This window comes from Vanessa tameamea, chromosome 5 (genome assembly GCF_037043105.1).
Source record: "Vanessa tameamea isolate UH-Manoa-2023 chromosome 5, ilVanTame1 primary haplotype, whole genome shotgun sequence".
Classification (NCBI taxonomy): Eukaryota; Metazoa; Arthropoda; class Insecta; order Lepidoptera; family Nymphalidae; genus Vanessa; species Vanessa tameamea.
This window is the reverse complement of record NC_087313.1, coordinates 6842376-6863103: the sequence shown is the minus strand read 5'-3', so window position 1 is coordinate 6863103 and position 20728 is coordinate 6842376. Positions and strand designations below refer to the sequence as shown.

General features: G+C 31.3%; 2 protein-coding genes across 2 annotated transcripts; one reads left to right on the top strand and one right to left on the bottom strand.

Moving 5' to 3' along the window:
• Positions 1–1172: 1172 nt before the first annotated feature.
• On the bottom strand, positions 1173–7758 carry LOC113392626 (zinc finger protein 91-like). The gene is made up of 3 exons (XM_026629142.2): positions 7636–7758; positions 6235–6353; positions 1173–4681 (listed from the first exon to the last, which is right to left on the bottom strand). Exons 2-3 carry the CDS (start codon positions 6344–6346, stop codon positions 1281–1283), a joined length of 3513 nt encoding a protein of 1170 aa, XP_026484927.2. The 5' UTR covers positions 6347–6353; positions 7636–7758; the 3' UTR covers positions 1173–1280.
• A 705-nt stretch (positions 7759–8463) lies between these two features.
• LOC113392625 (uncharacterized) lies at positions 8464–17282 on the top strand. Its single transcript, XM_026629141.2, has 9 exons — positions 8464–8875; positions 9398–9544; positions 9887–9982; positions 11768–11884; positions 12572–12647; positions 12719–12782; positions 13177–13293; positions 13458–13519; positions 13602–17282. The coding sequence occupies exons 1-9, from the start codon at positions 8589–8591 to the stop codon at positions 16677–16679; spliced, it is 4044 nt and encodes a 1347-aa protein (XP_026484926.1). The 5' UTR covers positions 8464–8588; the 3' UTR covers positions 16680–17282.
• The last annotated feature ends 3446 nt before the right edge of the window (positions 17283–20728 follow it).

Below are 20728 nucleotides of genomic sequence, written 5' to 3'. Positions count from 1 at the left end.
GTAACTACCCAGGTGGCCTTGCACAATGCCCTACCAACAAGTAGGAGCCACTTTCTTGAACAGTCGAAGCTAGAGTATGTGTATATACAAACAATATTTGTAAGTTTTTGTGTTCCTTAATTTGGATTTTCTCCTTAGCTTGTATTAATTTAAAATAATATACGATATGTAGAGAAAGGCGCATAAGTAGGTAAGACATGGTGGGAACTTATGCAAGGATGAATTTCTTTTTAGAGCGGAGTAACTACTTATTGTTATTAAGTTTCATATCACAGTGCGTAGTTCATATCACCATTTAATTTTAACATAAGAAGACAACAAATTTGTACTCGAGAACACACACTCATATCTATATACTAAAATACTTTATTCGACTGATAGTAATCGTTCAGTTTTTCAGTGAGATTTAAAGCAATGAGTTTAAGAGCCTTATTATAAATGCCGTAATGATTAAGTTTGTTTAATGTCGTTTCATGTACGATACAATTAATTGCTTTAGATAAAACTAAAAACGCCAAAATATAGAAACAAACATTCCGTTAGTCTTTACAATACATCTATTACTGTCTGTGGACATGGATAACTAAAATGATATAAACAGTATCAAATTTTAGTCAATTAAACTTTAAATATTCATGAAGAGGAGATGATAATATTGATTGATAATTAGTATCGATTAATACTAATTATCGAGCGATTAAGCATTTAGATTTGTTTTTAAGATAGTTATTTATATTTAAAATAAATATATTTGAAAAATATCTTTAGTTGGACAAAATAAAAACTGATACAAACCATCTCATCACACTTCCATTGCTAGTAAGCTAAATAAAACGAAAATCATTTTAAATTATTTATTTTTCGATAGTTACATTTTGTACATAGTCACATTTTAGAACATGTTGTTTATATAGTATTCCCTATACAAAAAATAAACGTACAGTAATAATTTGTATATAGAAAAAGTAATATTATTTTATTGTGTTGAATGGATACTGATAGTTGAATTACCAGCATCTCACTACAGTAATTTTAAGACCTCTACATATTTAAAGAAACATATTTTGTTTAGTAAACTCACCGATAGGTTTTAATATTCATTATCGCGAATACTTGTAATTTATTTATTTTAATCATTTACATATAAGTATATATATTCAAGGGTTTGCTCTTAAGTAAATCGAACGATTTAAACCAAAATGAAGAAAAAAAAACAAATTCAATGAAGAAATCATTGGGTTTCACAATTTTTATACAAAATACACATTATAAATGGAACGCTAGAATAGAGGTGGAAAATTATTTGAACATACAATAATTTCATATTGAAATGTCTTTTTTTTACCTCCATGATGTTCCAATAAGTGTTTAAATAAAACACTCTGAGTAAATGTAAGTCCACACTTGAAACAATCTTGTTTACTCTGTTTACTCTTAATAAGACCAGAGCACTTCTTAATATGCTCGCTTACATCTATTTGGTTTATAAAGTGTAGACCGCAATAACATTTATAAATTTTAACTATTATTTCTGATGATGGAATTAAATCATTTCTTTCATTAGCGCGTTCAACATCGCTATTCGGGACGACTATTTCATTCACTAGAAAATCTTTTGATTCAGTTTTAACGTTCTCAAATACACAATTTTCTTCAATTGTTGATTTATTAGATCCGAATTCTTTTATCAGTATGGTATCTTTTGTAAAGTCCGGATCGGTATCATGCAATTTCAGATGACCTTTAAATTTTCCTTCATCAAAACTCAAGCCACAACGAGGACACTTGGATTTAGCAGCGTCGATTAAACAGTAGTGTCGAACTGTACTACGTTGATCTCTAACGCAAACGTCACAGTTAACGCATTTGTAAAACGTATAATCGCATACCATCCCGGTGAATTTAGATATGAGGCTATTTGTTCTTGTTTCATTCTTATTTAAAATATAATTACCAATCAAAACGACTTTCATAACCTTTCTATTGAAACTATTCAATACTTTATGTTTAAATAAATGCCTAACGTAATCTCTTTCATTTATAAGTAATCCGCATATATTACAATTTTTACATTTGTGGCAGTAACACTTATGGCTAAGGAAATAATGTTTACCTTCGAGTACCTCATGACAATATCTACATTGATATAAAACGTAATATTTTATCCTTGATATATTTTTATTAAAAACTTTATCTTCTTCTCGGTTGAAAGTAACAATTCTACACAATGACAAATTAATTCTAAAATCAGTATGATGTTTTTCATGTTCAATTTTAGAAATGATATTCGCCAATGATATATTACATGTTTTACAATAAAATTTATCAGAATCGATACTACAGTTCTCTATGTGTTTGTAAATAGAACTACTATTTACATAACACTTACATTTGTCACATTTGAACAATGGTAATGCGTTTGAACCATTTTGTATAATCTCCATTCTTACTCGATGCTCATATTTGTATATAGAATTGTCAATAATTTTATTTATTGTATTTCTATCAAACGAACCAAACAAATGTCCAAGCCACTCATCATTATTGGAATTGAAATGTAATACATCAAATGACAAATACTTGAGCTGATGCTTTGTAAAAATTAAATGTAACTTTTGATGTTCTTTAAAGCTCGACCTAACAAAAGTGACATTACATATTTTACATTTAACCTCATCTAGTTTTAAATCTATTTTATTAAGATTAGCATGTGAATGACAATGTTCTATAACTTCATCATAGACATTCATAGATACGTCGCAATTTTTACATGTATAAAGGTATTGAATTTTATCGCTACAATTATATTTTGGACTGGTATCTTCCATTACGTCGGGTAACGTAAGGACTAAATTAATATCAGTTTCTTTTAATTCGTAACGATGAAACTGTTCATGTAATGTGCAAGCTGAATCAGAGAATTTCATTTTACAATCTGGGCATGTAGAATAAACGCTCTTTTCGCATACGTGACTCTCAACTTCATGTTTAAAAATGAAATGGATTTCACAGGTTATGCATTTGGGAAAACTAGGTTTTATAGGTAATATTTGTTTCGAACTTAAATTGTAAAATGTAAAATCTTGCAGTTTCGAATTATATCTTTGGTGTAACATTCTATGTACAGTTAAAAGTCTTCCACTAAACATAAGCCCACAGAACTCGCAAACGTAAGTTTTAATATTTACACAATTCGATTTACGATGAATTTCCACATTGCCGTGTGTTGGTATGTAAGATTTACAAGCAGAGCAAAAGTAATAATGCATGATATATTTCCTTAATTGAATTGAGGATTGAGATTCACAACCAGGCAACTGATTAGAAAAGTTTTCTTTCTTAATATTCTCGTCACTTTTGTGACATTGATGCATTTTATCTTGACCGTCACCATTTACTTCGATAACACTGAAGTAATTAGAATATGTGTGTTGTTTCTTATGGAGATTTTTGTCATTTCGTTTAAAAGTATTTTGACATTTTAAGCATTTCCAGTTAATAGATAGTACGCGCTCAGAATGGTTTGTAGCAGAGTCAAATGTTATAAAATGTATCTCACACTTAACGCATTTAAAAATAATTACTTTTGAAGCCAATATACGAACTTCATTTATTCCTTTCAAAAGTAACTTATCTTGTGAATTATTATTAATGATCTGCATGTTAATTTCACTCGTACTATTTAGTTTTCTAGTATTTGATGATTTCTGAAATAATTCATTGTTATGTTTTTTTATCATTTCATTTCTATGATTTTTACGTAAATGGGTGTTATATGATAGAACATCACTATAGTTTAAGTTACAAAATTTACATTTCGAACTGAAATCGACGGATTTTATTTGAACTTTTTTACTCAGTTTATGTTTAATCAATAAATGTCCCACGTAGAACTTTTTTACATTGAAATAATATGAGCAGATTGGACAACAATATAAATTACTCGTTTGTATATCGTCTTCTTCAGCTGGACCTTTATATATTTTCTGCTGATCTTTAGCACTTTGTAAAATTTCATAATTTTTCTGAATAAAATCTCTTTCATTTGTATGCTGTGAGTTTTGTAATTTATTGTTCTTGTTATTTAATATTTCATACAAGTGATCTATTAAGGATTGCCGAGATGAAAATACGTCACTACAATGAAAACATGATTTCGCTAAATTGCTATCATTACTTTTATCTTTAGGGTCATTCGGTTTAACCATTATATCAACTTCGTTAATCTTATTAGGTTTTTCAAGTTCAGTGTCATTCATGTTTCTTATAAAATTAGTGTGTTTATCATGTTGGCTTAAATAATCTGTGTTCATGTACACTGGACATTCTATTTGTTTATCAATGTTACTTTTTACATTATATTGCTTATGAGATGTATCTTTTCCATCATCTGTTGCATTATGACAAAGCAATTGATGATTACTGAGGCCATCTGTTTTAGAAAAAAGTATTAGGCATATTTTGCAGAATTTTTTACTTCTTAATAGTTCAGACCTAATATTTTTCAAATGAATTCTAACTTCTGATATTAATTGCATTTTTATTTTTTTAGGTAAAATATCTTTTTTTGGTTTAGTTCTTCTTGTGTTCGTAAATTTACCTGTGACTAGTTTATTTCTATTTATATTTCTGTACAATTGATTTTCAGATTCGTAAATAGAATTTAATTCATGATGAATATCTGTAAAAACAATATTGAAGTAAAATAATAATATCGAAGTAATATATTATATGTATATATATATACATACAATAAACTTATAAATTATTTGGTGTTTATAAATTATATTTTATATTTATACATTATGTATTTAAATTTTAATTACTTGATATCTTATTTTGTATTATGCAATCCAAATAATAAAAAAATTGCGAAAAAAACAGTCACCTCGACCTGTCAATGGCACTTGAAAAGTATGGTTAGCAAAAAAATATTTGCGTAACATATTTTTCTCTTAATTCTTTTTATAACTTACAATACATCATACATCGGGTGTACTTAAGTTGATATACATATGTATTTCGACACGCTAATAACGGAGACGAGGTAAAGTATTCGCATATCTTCAAGGTCAAATCCATTAAAATTATTTGTTTTCATGATTATTGTAATAAATATTTTATGAAAAATTGTATTTTTTTTCGATTTAACCTTGAAAATAAAATTAGCGGGTGTTCTGAATACCAACGCGTCAATAGATATAGATATAATACAACAATCGGAGTTACGGGCTTAACCAAAGTTTATCTCTGACATTGCATGGGTAAAATTACCTTATAATCAATTTATTTAAAATGTTTCTATAATACAAACTACAACACAAAAATACTTATGCTTCGATAAGTATAGGACAGACAAAATTAAAGATTAACACCGCACAATAAATAAATTGCACTAGCATTTACAGTATACGGCTTATTCCGTCACACTACCCCAGTGCAGGTTGGAGGATACACTTGCTATAGAATATTATTCGACACGGAACGTCACAACTACACTGCTATGGTTAAACCAAGGAGGAAATTTGATGTAACTTAGTACAGAGTTTGCTTGAACCAAGGAAAGTCATATGTTGTATGAGAGGAAGGAACTTCACGCGGATGATGCCGCAAGCTCAGGTAGCTATTGATAAATTAATCACATTAAAACTCAATATTGCTAGCCCAAAACCAATGAGTTTATAGTTATATGTTCCATTGAACGGATGGGACTAGTGAGTTCAACAACTCCATGCTGAAAAAATAACTTTTATTTTTTCCAATTTTTAAAATAAAAGTTGTTGCTGTGGTTTATTTATAAGAGATAGATTATGCTGCAACAGGAATGATATGACTAATCTGAAAATTATCAGAAATGAGCGGAATTACTAGATGCAGATAAAATCTTCATTTTTCTTTTGTAAATAAATACTTATACAAAAATATTTGTTTTGCTCACCATACCAATAGCAACGAATCTTCTTTGTTTTAAGGCATTGATTAAGATATTGTTATTCTTATTTGAATCACATACTATACTTATATAAACACCATTTGGTTTTGTAACCTATTTTTTCTCCTGTTTAATATCTGCGATAAATGATACACAGTTACTTAATGCCTTAAGGTCTTTAAAAAAACTATAATTTATTTACTTTTAGTACCTAAGTATATATAGAACTCCATGTCCAATGTCTTTTATGAATCAATGAAATCCATTAGCATTTATTATTAAATTAATAATTAAATACATACCATCATCATAATCTAATATTTCTTTTTTAAGTATAGATAAATCTGGAAAAATCTGTTTTATCATTGGATTTTCCATAACATCATGCTCTTCTATATCAATATCATCAGCCATCTTGCACCTGAATAAAAACAATATAGATTTTTTAAAATCTGTTATTTAATATTTTATATACAAAATTTATAGTGTCCAACCGAACCTTTATCTTCAGCTTCAGCCACCTTTGGCCAGAAAACACTACCCTCAGCCGAAATTGTCTGAAATTTTGACCGAAAGTTATTTTGATATAGAATGAACCATTAAGATTTTGTGAGAATGGTAAAAATGCAATGCACTCACAATGAGCTGAGCTGGCTGGACGCTATAACAACAGGTTTATATGCACATTTAATAATCTAATCAATTATTAGCAATGTAGCTTTAATTAAGAAGTTATTAGGAAGGTTAACGGTAATAATAATTTGTATCAAACTTCAATTAATGTGATCAAAGGATAAGTAAAATTATTGTCATTTTATTTTTATTTTGGTAAATTTTCTTATAATGTGCATATTGTTATTGTAAAATATTTTGAAGTGTTATTATTTTTGACAAGTTGCATGTTACATTTATCTGGTATACAATCAACAACAACTTTAAAAAAATCTTTCACTTTAGGGTTACTTCGAATTTTAAAAACTGAAGAAAATTCGATTACATCTGATCTTAATTATTCATCAACTTTTCATTGTTTTTAATTAGAATTATCTATTTACAACTATTTTCATGTAATTTACAAGTAATATCTACATACATTTTGGTTTATTACAAAGATAAAAAAATAGTTAAGATAACTAGATTTTAGAAGAAACTAAGAATAATAAGTAAATTTAAGTTGTGAGAACACAAAATGAATATTAAAAAATATAAAATGAAATATAGTTACTATTAATATAGCAACCAAAAATATAAATTAAATTATGCCCAAGGTTGTATAATTAAAACTTTATGTATTTTTAAATCTTTATTTAAAACTGATAGTGAAAAATCTTTAATGAATATCTAATGAGTGCTTATTAATTTACCCACACAGATATTCTACCATCAAAAATCAATATTCAGTATTGTGGTGTTCCCATTTAAGAAGTTAGTGAACCCAAGGGATATAATATATTAGTTCCAAAGGAATGGTCAATATTTCTTACAGCGCCGATGTCTATGAGTGCCGATAACCATTGGTTAAGTGGCCCATTAGACGTCCGGCTACCAATTTTATAAAAAATATGACATTCATGATTGTTTGTAGTCAAATTATGTGATTAATATGTCAAAATAACATTTATAACATGATTTCAAAAAATAAAATACACAATTGTGTCCCGAAAAAAAAATACACATTAAACTTTTGCGATTTTTATTTGTACCTTATATTTAATTCTCCACTCTTCAGAAAAATCAACTTTAGAGATGAATTTTCCTAAAAACGTACTTATTTTAGAAATACAAATATGTAAATATACGTCATTTTCTAAGGAAGGTAGGTAATAGCAGCCTTGCAGGTAATAACAGATATTAGATTATAGATAATAAATAAAAACACAGTAGCAGTTATCAAATAAAATGTTAATCTGAAAATAAAAACACATATGATATAAACAGAAATCTTAATCATATAATTATATAAAATTTTTAATTAAACAATTATAAAGTAAAATTTCGATAAAAACACAATTAAAATAATAAGGATACAGTATCAATCAAATCATCAGCTGTTGTGTGCTTTGTTGTGTAAATTAATGATGTTAAAAATATTATGAAACTTCCTCCCCATAAAAGCTTTTTCGGTTAGTTTACTAATAAAATCTCGAATGTATATACATAACATTGGCAAAAATAGTTTTATTTATAGTTTTAATAAAATATCTGTGCAATTTTGTCCTAAAATTCATCGTTAAGAAAAAAAAAATACTAAAGAAAACTTGCATAGAATATTTTTACATTTAATAGTTATTAACTGTTTATCTATTTATTATTTTGTCATTGTAAAATACTTTGATTATTTTAATATAATTATTGGTTTGAGTTTCTTTTCACCTTGCTTTGGTTTGCTTGAGGAAAATATTTCCCTTTTAAATATTATAATTTTCTTAGGTAATAAAAACTATACAAATAAAAATATAAATACAATAAAAAACGTAGTACATACTTTTTATATATAGAAACCCAGTCTAATGTCCCCCCTCTTACTCTACCTCACCGCACAGCTGATCAAATGTCAATTGTCAAGAAAATGGAGTTTTGTTACGCATAATAAATTATGATAAATGTTTCAATATGAAATCAAAAAACATAATTCTGAAAAATTGTCAGGGTTAGAATGGAAAGCACAACTCCATTTCAACCTTGGGCTACTGATGATAATTCGAAAAATGTTAAAACTGAAAGAGAATTAGTGGATGACGCGAAACTTCATCGGGAAAATGTCAATCATCCAAAACATAGGCAAACTGCGTCTTACGATAAAGAAAGTGTCGTCGCTCCTAGTGCCGTTCCTGGCCCATCGAGTGCCACGGGTACCGGTATTAGTCCAACCGATGGTATGGTCTCCAAGATGGACTCAAGCAAAATAGCTTCCATGCAGCAAATTGTCGAGAACACTCTCAGGTAATAAATATTTAAGTAATTCAATACAACGCTGAATTTATACCTGATCATCTTCTCCTCAGCAGCCTCTGCATAAGTTTGAAGTGAAATTTAGTAGAAGTAAATTGTCTTTAGTTGTTTATTAAACAAAAGTAAACATATATATCTATCTTATTGAAACCTATCAAATTATGGTAATAGAATGAAAATGTCATTATATCTATTGGCTTACTATTTTCTTACACTAAATAATATAGCCTGTGCTATTAAATCTTAAAAACAAGACAGGTAATAATTTCCGAAGTAATAAATAAATGCTTAGACTATTAAATACAACTCAGTATAAATTGCTATAATTATATTTATTTATCATATTAAATAAAAAAACATTTCTATACCTTTTTGACATGTATCAAGACGATGTACATGTTGAAATAATTGATAAAAATGGTTTTGTACTTATTATCTTATATTATATCTCTATCTATCCATATTAAAAATAAGAAATATAATAATGAATACTGTAAAACATCCAATGTTTAGTCAAGAAGGCAGACAAAGAGTGTCACAGCTGCTAGAGGCAGTGGAGGCCCTGAGTGGAGCGGAGAGACTGTTGCTTTATCTCCGGCTACCAACTGGCGTACCTCCACATGACCCTCTTAAGCAGCCTATAAACCCTTTGGGATCCAGGTGATTTAAATTTTAAAAATAGAACTTTCAATTTTGAAGTTTAGTGCAATCAAAATAGATCAATGTCATTATATGTATATATTTTGCTAATTTCCAATACTTATAAGGAATCAAGAATTAAAAACCTTAAAAAAACCTTTAAAAAATCTGAGAATCATATCTTTTAATATGAATAGAAATTTTATCCTATTGTACACTAGCTCTACACTAAACTAATTGCATTCCTTTTCTGCCCCAATCATAAGAACGAGAAAGCAGTATGTGAAATTCCTGCTAATTAGAAATTGTGTACACCATAACCACTATCACTATAGTATTTAGAGTCCTTTTTTATCTTTTTAGAGCTGAATTGCAGCAAACTGTAACTTGGATACAGACACATTTGGAAGTTGATCCTGATGTCTCATTGCCTAAGCAGGATGTTTATGATGAATACATGTGAGTATTATTTTATGGTCTTATAATTTTTTTACACCTACTCAATATTTACTGTATTTTTTTTCTTTTCATAATCATATCATAACATACATAACATTTTCCAAGACAAATTAAAATTACATTTGCAAAAAGATATTATTATTAAAAATATATATATAATATTGCAAGGCAGAGAATAAAAATATAATCTTGAGGATTTTTTTTCGCTTAGAACATCTTTTTTAATTATTATTAATGAATAAAACACTATCCTATCGATATTGCTCGTAAGAATATATATAAAAAAATAAAGTGTAGTACTTTATTTTTGCTATTATCCATAACCATACTTAGTCATTTCCAATATAACATATAAAATTATTTTAATGTTAATTTATTGTTTTTTTTTTTACTATAAAAATTAAATATACTTCCAATATATTCTTTTGAAATAATGCCATTTTATCAGAAAAGATACAGTGTTCATGCAATCTGACATAACACAATGTGTCATAACTTTAGACTTTATCTTTTTTATTATCTCCCTTATTAAGGGCTAAGTTATCAAAAAAACTAAAAAAAATCAAACATCTCTTATCAATATAATTTTGTATAGGTATTTAATATAGATTAGATTAAAATAATGACAAGGACTTTGGTATTAAACATTATACATGGATCTAAACATGTGTTACAATATGCTTAAAACATATTTATAGTTGAAAAAAAAACTATATATATATTTAGTTTAGCAATATTATGAAATATTTGTTGATACTGTAATGTACTACTATTCAATAATATGTCACTTTATTATGTGCATTGAAGTTACTTCCTTCTTAGATATGACAAGACTGATGTTATTTTAAAAATATACATATCCTAATATAATTTAAAATGTATATGTAATATATTTTTAAACCTCCTGTATTATTTAAAATATTTTTTATGGTACTATTAAAGTTTTCCAGAGGATACATTTATTTAAGTTCTAAGAACTAAAAGCCGAAATATATAATCTTGAATGTTGTTTACACCTTTAATGACGTATCATTTTGTATGTTACCCAACAGATATTAATTTTAAGTGCTTAGTGATATGTTGATGGTGTAACTTTTCCAATAAATAAATAAATAAATAAATAAATAAATAAATACACCTTTTTAATATACAGATAATTAAATAATTGTTAGTCCTTTTTATGTAATACAAATTTTTACCTTTACTTTGAAATATCAAGTTTCTATTTTATTAATAAACTTATTAGAATGTTTTAGCAAGTTTGTATAATAGAGTGAATTTATATTCACTTAAAATAAAGCAATGATAGTTTTCTAAACTAAAGTTTCTGGTACACCAATTAGTAGTTTACTTGGTGATAGGACTTTGTGTAGGCCCGGAGTAGGTACCACCCACTCACCAGATATTCTACCGCCAAACACCAATGCTGACTTGTTGTGTTATGGTTTGAAGGGTGAGTAAGCCAGTATAACTACAAGCACAAGGGATATTACATCTTAGTTCCCAAGATTCGTTGTGCATTGGGGATGTAAGGAATGGTTTATATTTCTTACAGCGCCAATGTCTATGGGCGGTGGTGACCACGTACAACCGGGTGGCCCACTTGCTGGTCCGCCATATATATCACTATGGATCACGCATCCTATAAATTTCGCTGAAGATGATCATCAGTTTTTTATAACATTTTTTTGCTGATCCCTTTATATGATTTGCATTTGTAATTTAGTTAATGTTTACTGCTTCCTAAATGACAGCTCTAATCGGCAAGCTTTAATTTTTTTTCAGAGCCCATTGTATGAGTAGCAACATGAAGCCTCTATCGACTGCTGATTTTGGTAAAGTAATGAAACAAGTTTACCCAACCGTTCGTCCACGTCGTCTGGGAACTCGTGGTAATTCTAGGTAATGAGAATTCATTAAAATAACTATGGAAATAACATGATTACGTGAATTTCATATTAGGTACAATAAAAGTAGAGCGTCAAGTTCAAATTTGAACAAAACTTATCTATTCTATATTATTCATACCTTACGTTTACATATTTCATAGAATTTGCACTATTATATTACATACTAAGAACTGTTCTTGATTAATAAAATATATATGTATATATATGTATATATACATATATATGTATTTATAATAGGTTAAGTTGGGGCAAGATCAGCAATGGGGAAAGGTCGTATCGATCGAATTTCCAACTAATTCGTCCTATTTTTTTTTAATATATTATTCCAACTAATGCTCCTGTTTATGGAAATTTGATTGTTAAAATTACCCCATTGTTATACTTAACTACTTATATTCACTTCAATTTGTCTTCCAGTGTAACGATAAAAAAAATGTCATCATTCAGACTCCATTTTTTTCACGAATCTATAATAGTTATTTAACATTTCGACAAATCATGTTATAATTTCAAGGTCAAACTAGTTTATTTGTCTTTTCTCTTCCTGCCCACGTAATCAGGTATATGGTGACGTTTCTGACGCAAAAGGAGTTTTACCAACTCTTTCACATAAATTTCATTCGTCATAAGTAATGACATTGATATTTTTTTATTATTAAAAAAAATCCTTTTTGTCCAGATACTGTTACGCTGGTCTTCGTAAAAAAGTAAAACTCGAAGTACCGCAGTTACCCGACTTGGATGAATCTGCTAAGGTATATTATTATATTTTTATTAATCATTTTAATAGTGGTAATGTGTGGTATAAATGTATTTATTATTTCAGGAGCCGAGTGGAATTATGAAAGAAAGTGAGAGAATAGTTTGTGATTGGGCTGAAAATAAATTCGGTAAGTCATATATAACATAATATTAACAGCCTGTAAATTTCCCACTGGGTTGGGCTGGGCTAAGGCCTCTTCCCCCTTTGAGAAGAAGGTTTTGGAGCATATTCAATCACGCTGCTTCAATGCGGGTTAGTGACATATTTGCCTAACTGATCAAAGTATATTTTTAGTTTTATATTAAGAAATTTTATTAAATTAGTAACAGTCCCGTAGTAGTAGAATTCGATATTTTCTAATAAGTCGAGGGACCTGACCTGTCTTCGGTCGGATTGTTACTTGTGTTTACACAAACAAACTTACGGAATAATAATTCCTGCTTGTTTAAGTACTAGGAGACTTATTAATTTTATTTTTATTTATTTAAATATGTTTCTAGCATAATATATATTTTTTAAAGGCATGAAGTTTGTGAATATCTCTGAGCTGTCTAGACATCTCGTGTCTATGAGCGTCACTCAGCGCGCTCCGCTCGGACCGGCCAGCGCTTCCCCGCCGCCGCTAGTTGCCGCTCACGGTACATATATTTTTCCTCTAATTAAAGTTAAGAAACGTCTTGGAAACTAAACAGCAAATCAAAGTGTTCATGTTATGTGATAAAACAAATGTACACTCTGTCATATATTTAAATATTATTACTTAAGTAATTAAAATATGTATAATTTTATCATGCTATTTCAGGCGCCTCGGAAGAAATATCGGGTCCGCAGTTAATGAAACAACAGTTAAAACGAAAATTACAAGTAAGTTCGGACGTTTTACCAGTTTTTATTAAATACATATACTAATAGACATTTATTTATTACGCTCTACGTCGATCACCAGACGCAGGGAACCCCCGGTCGACCAAAGAAAAACAAGGGGCAGGAAGTCTCCGGCGAGTCGCCCCCGTCTACCTCCTACGTGAGTCAGCACCAACCTGTGAAACACGAGAGCGAGATGCTGTCCGAACCGGCGTACGGCTACCAGCCGGCGTACGTGCCCGTGTACGACGTGCGGCCCACCTTCCCGTACAGCGCGCCCCCCCGCGCGCACCCACCGCATCCCCCCCACGCGCCGCCCGCGCCGCACCCCGCCATCTCCGTGCACGAGTATCGCCCCGACCCCTACGTATTCGAGCCGCCCTACGCGCACCGTGACCTGGCCGTGCCCCCCGACACCGCACACAACGTCCCGATCAACCTGAGCAGCGACGCGTCTCTGGACCTGTCCACCGAGCGCACCGAGTGGCAGCGGCGCCGGCCGCCGGACCCGCCGACGGCTCGCCTCCCGCTGCCCGGAAAGAAGTTGATCTTGGAGACGTATCAGAGCGAGACCCAGGCTAGCTCGCCGCGGTCCTCGCAGACCGACACGCGGTCTGTGAACCAACCCTCTGAAGAATTTCCGAGAACTGAGTATTTGCCGAAAAAAATGAGGGCGGCCGAAATACTAGGCGGAAAGCTAGCCGCGGCGCGTCAGTCGCTCGTCGGAACCGACCCGGCGTCTTCGTCTACCTCCGTCGCCGTGGAGCCGGTACGTTCTGAGGTTGCTTTTTTAGAGGATCCAAAAAACTTAACGAGCCGGTCCAAAAGCACCGCCGCGGCGCTGGCCCGGGAGGAACAGGAGGCGGCGAGTCCGACACAGTCGGTGAAGGCTCCGACGCCTAAGTGTGATCGCAATAAAATAAGAAAATTTTGTGGTCGTACGAAAGGACTATCTCCAGATAGAGCGGAACAACACGAACGCTCCGCGACGCCTGATTCCTGTTGTGGTCTAGACGGAATAAATATTAAAACAGGAATGATTTGTGAGGAGAAACATTCTGAGATTTTAAATCGAGAACGTGTAATCAGCATTTGTAATATTGACAAGCATGACCTAGATGATTATCTCAATGAAGGGAACAGCCAGGAGCACGAGGAAGAGCTATTGCAATATTTTCACCACCGAGACACTGAATACGACGCGACGGCAGATCCAAACACGGCTGGAAATCCAGTTACTTTTTTAGAAACAGGTCAGGACCCACACGACGAGCACAGCCAAGGAAAGAATGAAAAAATATCACAGTTGCGTGAATTACTAGCTAAGAATTTAAAAAATCACACACAAGGTGGGTCCACTTCTCAGAACGTAATCAACAACCAGGAATCCCAGGAACATCCCATAGATAAGAAACACGAGCCCCATGTTACAAAAACTACTATTTCCGAAGGAGCGTTTAAACCAGTCGGTAATATTATCGAAATAGTAAACGGTACCAGTTTGTCAAATGAAAATGACACAGTTGTTAATAAAAATTGTGATACGATTTCGAATGAAAATGGAATTTCTGTAAATTGTCCCACGGAAAATAATCACAACCAACTAATAAACTCTGCCGGTTCTCATCTTTACAACGGCAATTGCCACAACGAACCTCAAAGTCCAACCACACGGACTCAACAATACGATTTCGTACCTATATCAGACGGATGTCATTCACCTGGGAATTTTAATTCGAAATCACCACTAAGTTTTGGGCACAGAGGGCACAGTCCATCTAAAACTAATAAAACCATAATAATGGGTGGATCATTGCAAACGTCGCCCATATCTCATAGTACAGCAGCTAGTCCGTTTGTCAGTCCAAGGAATACACCAGTGCCGAGGTCACGTTATTGCTCTCGACCAATACCGAAACATAACGGAAGAAAAAGGCGTATTCCCTTATCACTAGGAGTTAATGATCTTTGTTCCATGCCATTTGCGATACCAAATGATCAAAAATTTATGCTTTCGAAAACATCCGTAAGTGGGCCTAATATTAAATATTGCCAACCGATGTCGGCTCCTCCATCACCGAACATTCTTTCAAATTACAAACAGCAGTTGCTACAAAATTCAACAGTACCAAACGGTACTAGCAACGTGTGTTTGAACTTTGTACCGAACGCATTTCGTGATAACACGAATGGCGAACTGTCTCAACCTCTATCAGCAGATCCATTGTCGAGTGAGGTCAGTAGATTTTTTCAAGAACCCGTAGCTAATTTTAGATTAGGCCACGACCCTTCATTTAGATCACAATCCGTTCCACTTAAACAAGCACCAATGAACATTGGCTTACTGAGCTACAACAACACGCCTGTCGGTTCCGTGCCTCCGACGCCCGTGCCCAATGAGTTTTGTGATTTCGGTTCCCTCGCAGACACATGCGATATTTCAAAGGCCGGTCTTAACCCTGAAACTTTAGATAAGATATACGATGCGATTGATAGTAGTAACGATGTACTTAATGCCGGACCAACGGCTAACATTTTGAATACTAATGATACTCTGACGAATGGTTGTGACTCCTTGCCCGATCAGCAGATCCTAACTGAAGAACAGTTAAATTCCTTTATACCAAGTGGTGGTGCGCTACTCGATAGAAATGCTCAATTCAGCGAGACTTTTCCCAATGATGCGTGTACAAACGTTGAAGAGTTTCTAAAACGAACAAATCGAATAGAATTTGATTTAACTGAAATGGTAAATGAGAAGAGTAAATATTATACTTCGCGATCAGTACCCAGTACACCGTTGCCGTATAAACGTACGACTCCAAATTTGCAAATTGATTCTCGTCGTTCCAGAGAATTATTTGCCGCTGAGAATTATTCTAATGTTTCCAATGGTATATCTTCAAAGTCTGTACCGTCGACTCCGCAATTACCTGAGGATAGGAGTGTTTTTAGCTATAGTAATAGAGATTTCCTTATCAATGGAAACTCCGTTGATATCTGTACTTCTAATCAAATACGATCCGTCGTAGAAAGTGACCAAGGGTTAGCTTCGCCGCTAGATATTTTACGCGAAGACATTTTAGATCCCCTTCCCCCAGCTGCCGATTTGTTAGCAGACCTCGACAAAATAGATGGTACCCCGTATGTTGACCTCTAGTCGGCAAAATGATTATCACCAATTAGAAATAAGATTAGATTCAATGTTTTGTACAGTTAGATATCGAGTATTGGATATCTTTATAGAGTACAATGTCTTTATGCCTTCAGTGAAGGTAAAATTATTTCAAAATATAGTTTAAAATATGAATCGCACACTCCCAAAAATATGAGTCAATACAATGCACCACAATAATGTGATAAGAATATTATATCTCGATAATAGAATAAGGAATACTAACAATGAATGAGATTCAGTTGAAATATTCATAATTTACATTAATCAGGTTTTAAATATGTCCCTTGAAATTCATTAATATAAAAAGGCCTATTCGTATTATGAAAGACGTGAGAGTCGATATTCGTTATTGAATAATGTAGCCATTCAGTGCTATTTCATTGTTGAATCAGCATTCTCGTGATATTTATTTTATTTAACGGGGCCAAATTAAGTGTCTGATTTGAGAATTATAGTAGTATTAAAGATTCGTGTGAGTAGGACGCTCTATATAACACACTTACGCAATTTATAGAACGTTATAGTGATGATCCAAGCTCGAATCGATATATTATACGATAAGAGGAAATGGTCCAAAAGAGCGAAACATAATATATATATATAATACAAAAATAGTGAATCAACGGAAATTTATATTAGTTATCGGTCACCATGATACAGAAAGATGAAATAAGAGAAAAGTTGAATTTTAATTATTAAAATGTATTTTAAAAACCATTACATAGTTTACGCAATATTAAAATTAATTACAAAGTACAGTTTGAACACCGACGTCTCATAATACCGCGGGCAGCGTCTTTAATACTACTGTAAGCGCGCTTCATGACAATATGTAAGCTCATTGTAAATTCAAAGAGAACATCGAATTTTTTTATATATACTTATATGTATGTAGAGCGTTACAAACAACATCTAAATGAAATAAAAATGTGCTAGCTAATCAATTCCTTCTAAATATTGAACGTAGCTATGTAGATTTAAACAGACCAAACAGCGCGCCAAGCGTGCGAAGTGAACTATGATTAATTGGATTTATTAAGAAGAACTTATATGAATAGTAGGTATATAGTTTATAAATATGAATTTATTGTAAATCAGCACAAAGATTTTAATATATTTTATTATCGCATAGGAGTTTTTCTCTTATATACTAAATTTACAAGACCGCATGTAATGCGGTTATAAATTTTACACGTGCCCTTTATGGCTGCAGTGAGCTTATATGGGAAACCAAATTGAAAATAAATATTGTTAATAACATCAAGAGGTTAGTCAAATAATTATCACCACTTCATAGGAGCGAGTTGGCGTTAATATAATATATTAATGTGTTACAATATTAGATAACATTACCTCAAATACCACTGTTGAGTGTTGACTGACCTCAGTTGTTTTTGGTCAAGATAGACCTTAAAGTATCGGAATGTTTATTTCAATCTAATTGTTAAATGTTTTGTTAAAGCTTCTTATAATTATAAAAATATCATTTTCGAATGCCGTACATCCTGATGATATGAAATCAATAAAATGTACAGCATTCGAATGAAGTAGAAATTTATATTTATTTCCTGGTAATGTGCCTAAATTACATATTATATAATACGAAAAATGATATACAACAGGCTTAGTAGTTGGATTGTTAAACGCTAGTACAAATGACACACTGATTTGACAGGGATATACAATTATGTAAGTGAAACCGAAGACTGTTAAAAGTTTATAAATATTTTGAAAGTGAAGTTATTAATTTTCATTGAGAATTGTCTCGAATAATAAGACAATGAACTAAGCGAACAACAGTATATTCCAATTTGGTACATAATACCAAAATAGTCTTGTACCTTATTATGCTAAGTGTACACTGTCAAGATTAATGTGTTATTAACGAATAAGACATGTCGAGATCTCATTAAGGACATCGACAGTTTAATCGATTCGAATAAAAAAATATATAAGTAATATTTCAACGATGAAAATTTATACATAAGGATGTCTTTGATAAGATCTCTACAGAGATTTTTGTATATAGATTAATGTTATTTTATATAACGTGTTTAGTTATTTAAGATATATCTTGACTGTAACATCCATCATACGTCTAATTATGTCTCCGTATTGTAATAAGTACTTAGCTAAAATTACTTTGTCTATGCTTCGGTAGTTAGGCCATGATATAAATGTTTCGCTGTTTCGTGTATATACACCGAGGCAACATTTCTTACACTTCACATTGTCAGTGTAATTCATTGATAAAATATTGATATGGGCGTATTTGTCCTATTATTTAATGAGTATCAGTGTAGGAATTAATATTTCTTACAATTATAAACCGATTATTATACATATTCGGTCACTCGCCATTTTTATCATTAAATTCAATTACGATTTTTAAAACAGATTATTGTTTTATTAGGCAAAAATATATAGGCAGTTACTTACTGCCTTGTCTATGAAATATATACAAATATATGTACAAATTACTATAATCTTATTTTCTAAAGATTAACGCAATTTGTACATAAGTATAACTAAAAGAAATAAAATTTTAGAGATTTTGCTCGATACCGTAATTAAAATATTAGATTTGTTGTCTGTATAAATATATTTTTCATATAAAACATTTATTCCTTAGCTTATATGGCGTCATTGACAAAATAACAGACGGAACGTCATCGTTTAAGCGAGACACCTTTATGTCATATGATGGAAACTTGTTACTCGATAATCATTATTATTGTTATGTACATATTAACGTTAATTTTTGTAGACGTATAAAAACATGACACTGTTTATTTTTATTACAATTATGTTGTTCCGTTAATATTATTGTTTTTATTTCTTAATATTTTTATAAATGTACGATATGAAATAAGGTTTTAAATATATATTTTAAGTAAAAATATCCATGTTGTTGATTAGTCTTATGGATGTTGATTTACACCACTTGCTAAGCAGTGATAATAAATGGTACGATAGAAATTGATATACCTAGTTTTAATGTGTATCTACTTGCGAGAAATATACATTTTTTAAATTTATTTACATGCACGCGTGTGTGGGCGAAGCAAGTGCTAAATACCTATAGTCGATTCCATTCGAAGAAGGAGTAAAGATAAACTTATATATACCCACGTATTTCATGCGATATAATAAAAGTTCACTTTTATTGTGCATTACTAACAGTTTTTGATTAATATGTTTTTTTTATATCTATTCCAATTAACTACTTCTAATATTCAATTTAATTTTACTTCCAATTATAACGTCAACTTCGTCGACGTTCATACCGCATTTTTTTTCGCAAAACCATAATGAATATCTTAGTATATCAATAATATCGCTTCAATTCGATTTCAAATGTTGTTTATTTGGCTTTGGTAAATATATTTTTTTAAATGAACATAGCGGGTGAAATCCTACTAACTCAGGTATTTTATGTTCTTACAATTTTTTGTTATGTGCTGTTTTACAAAGCCATCCATATGGAAAATACGGCCTAAATCATATTAGAGAACATTGCAGCTCTTTACCCAGCAGTGGTAGTGTACGCAGAGGAGGCATTAGAAGTGGGCCACGGCCTACGGCCTCGCGGTTAAAGCGACCTCGTGCCTTCAAAGTTATGGTTAAACTACTGAAATATCTCGGAAAGTACGTTTTTTTATGAAATATCACATACACACAATAACATTATCACTATTATAGTTTTCATAAATAAAAATAAAGCTTTTGATGTCTACAGTAAGAGGTTTCTGTCATATTAAAGTTAAGATATTTGCATTTTTTATAAATACAATTTAAAATAAATCTGTTTTAGCAATGGAAAAAATTTTTGCCGGATTTGTACCACCAGAGAGCTTCAGAAAATGTATCTTTTCCACGTAAATTTTTGGTCTTATCCCGCCACTGTCTTTACGAAGACTCATTTCTCAAACAAAAAAAGAACACAAATACATCTTATAAGCCATTATTTAAGTTATTTCCAAAATTTTTGGATTCATGGAATATTTAATTTTGATATGTATTATATTGAG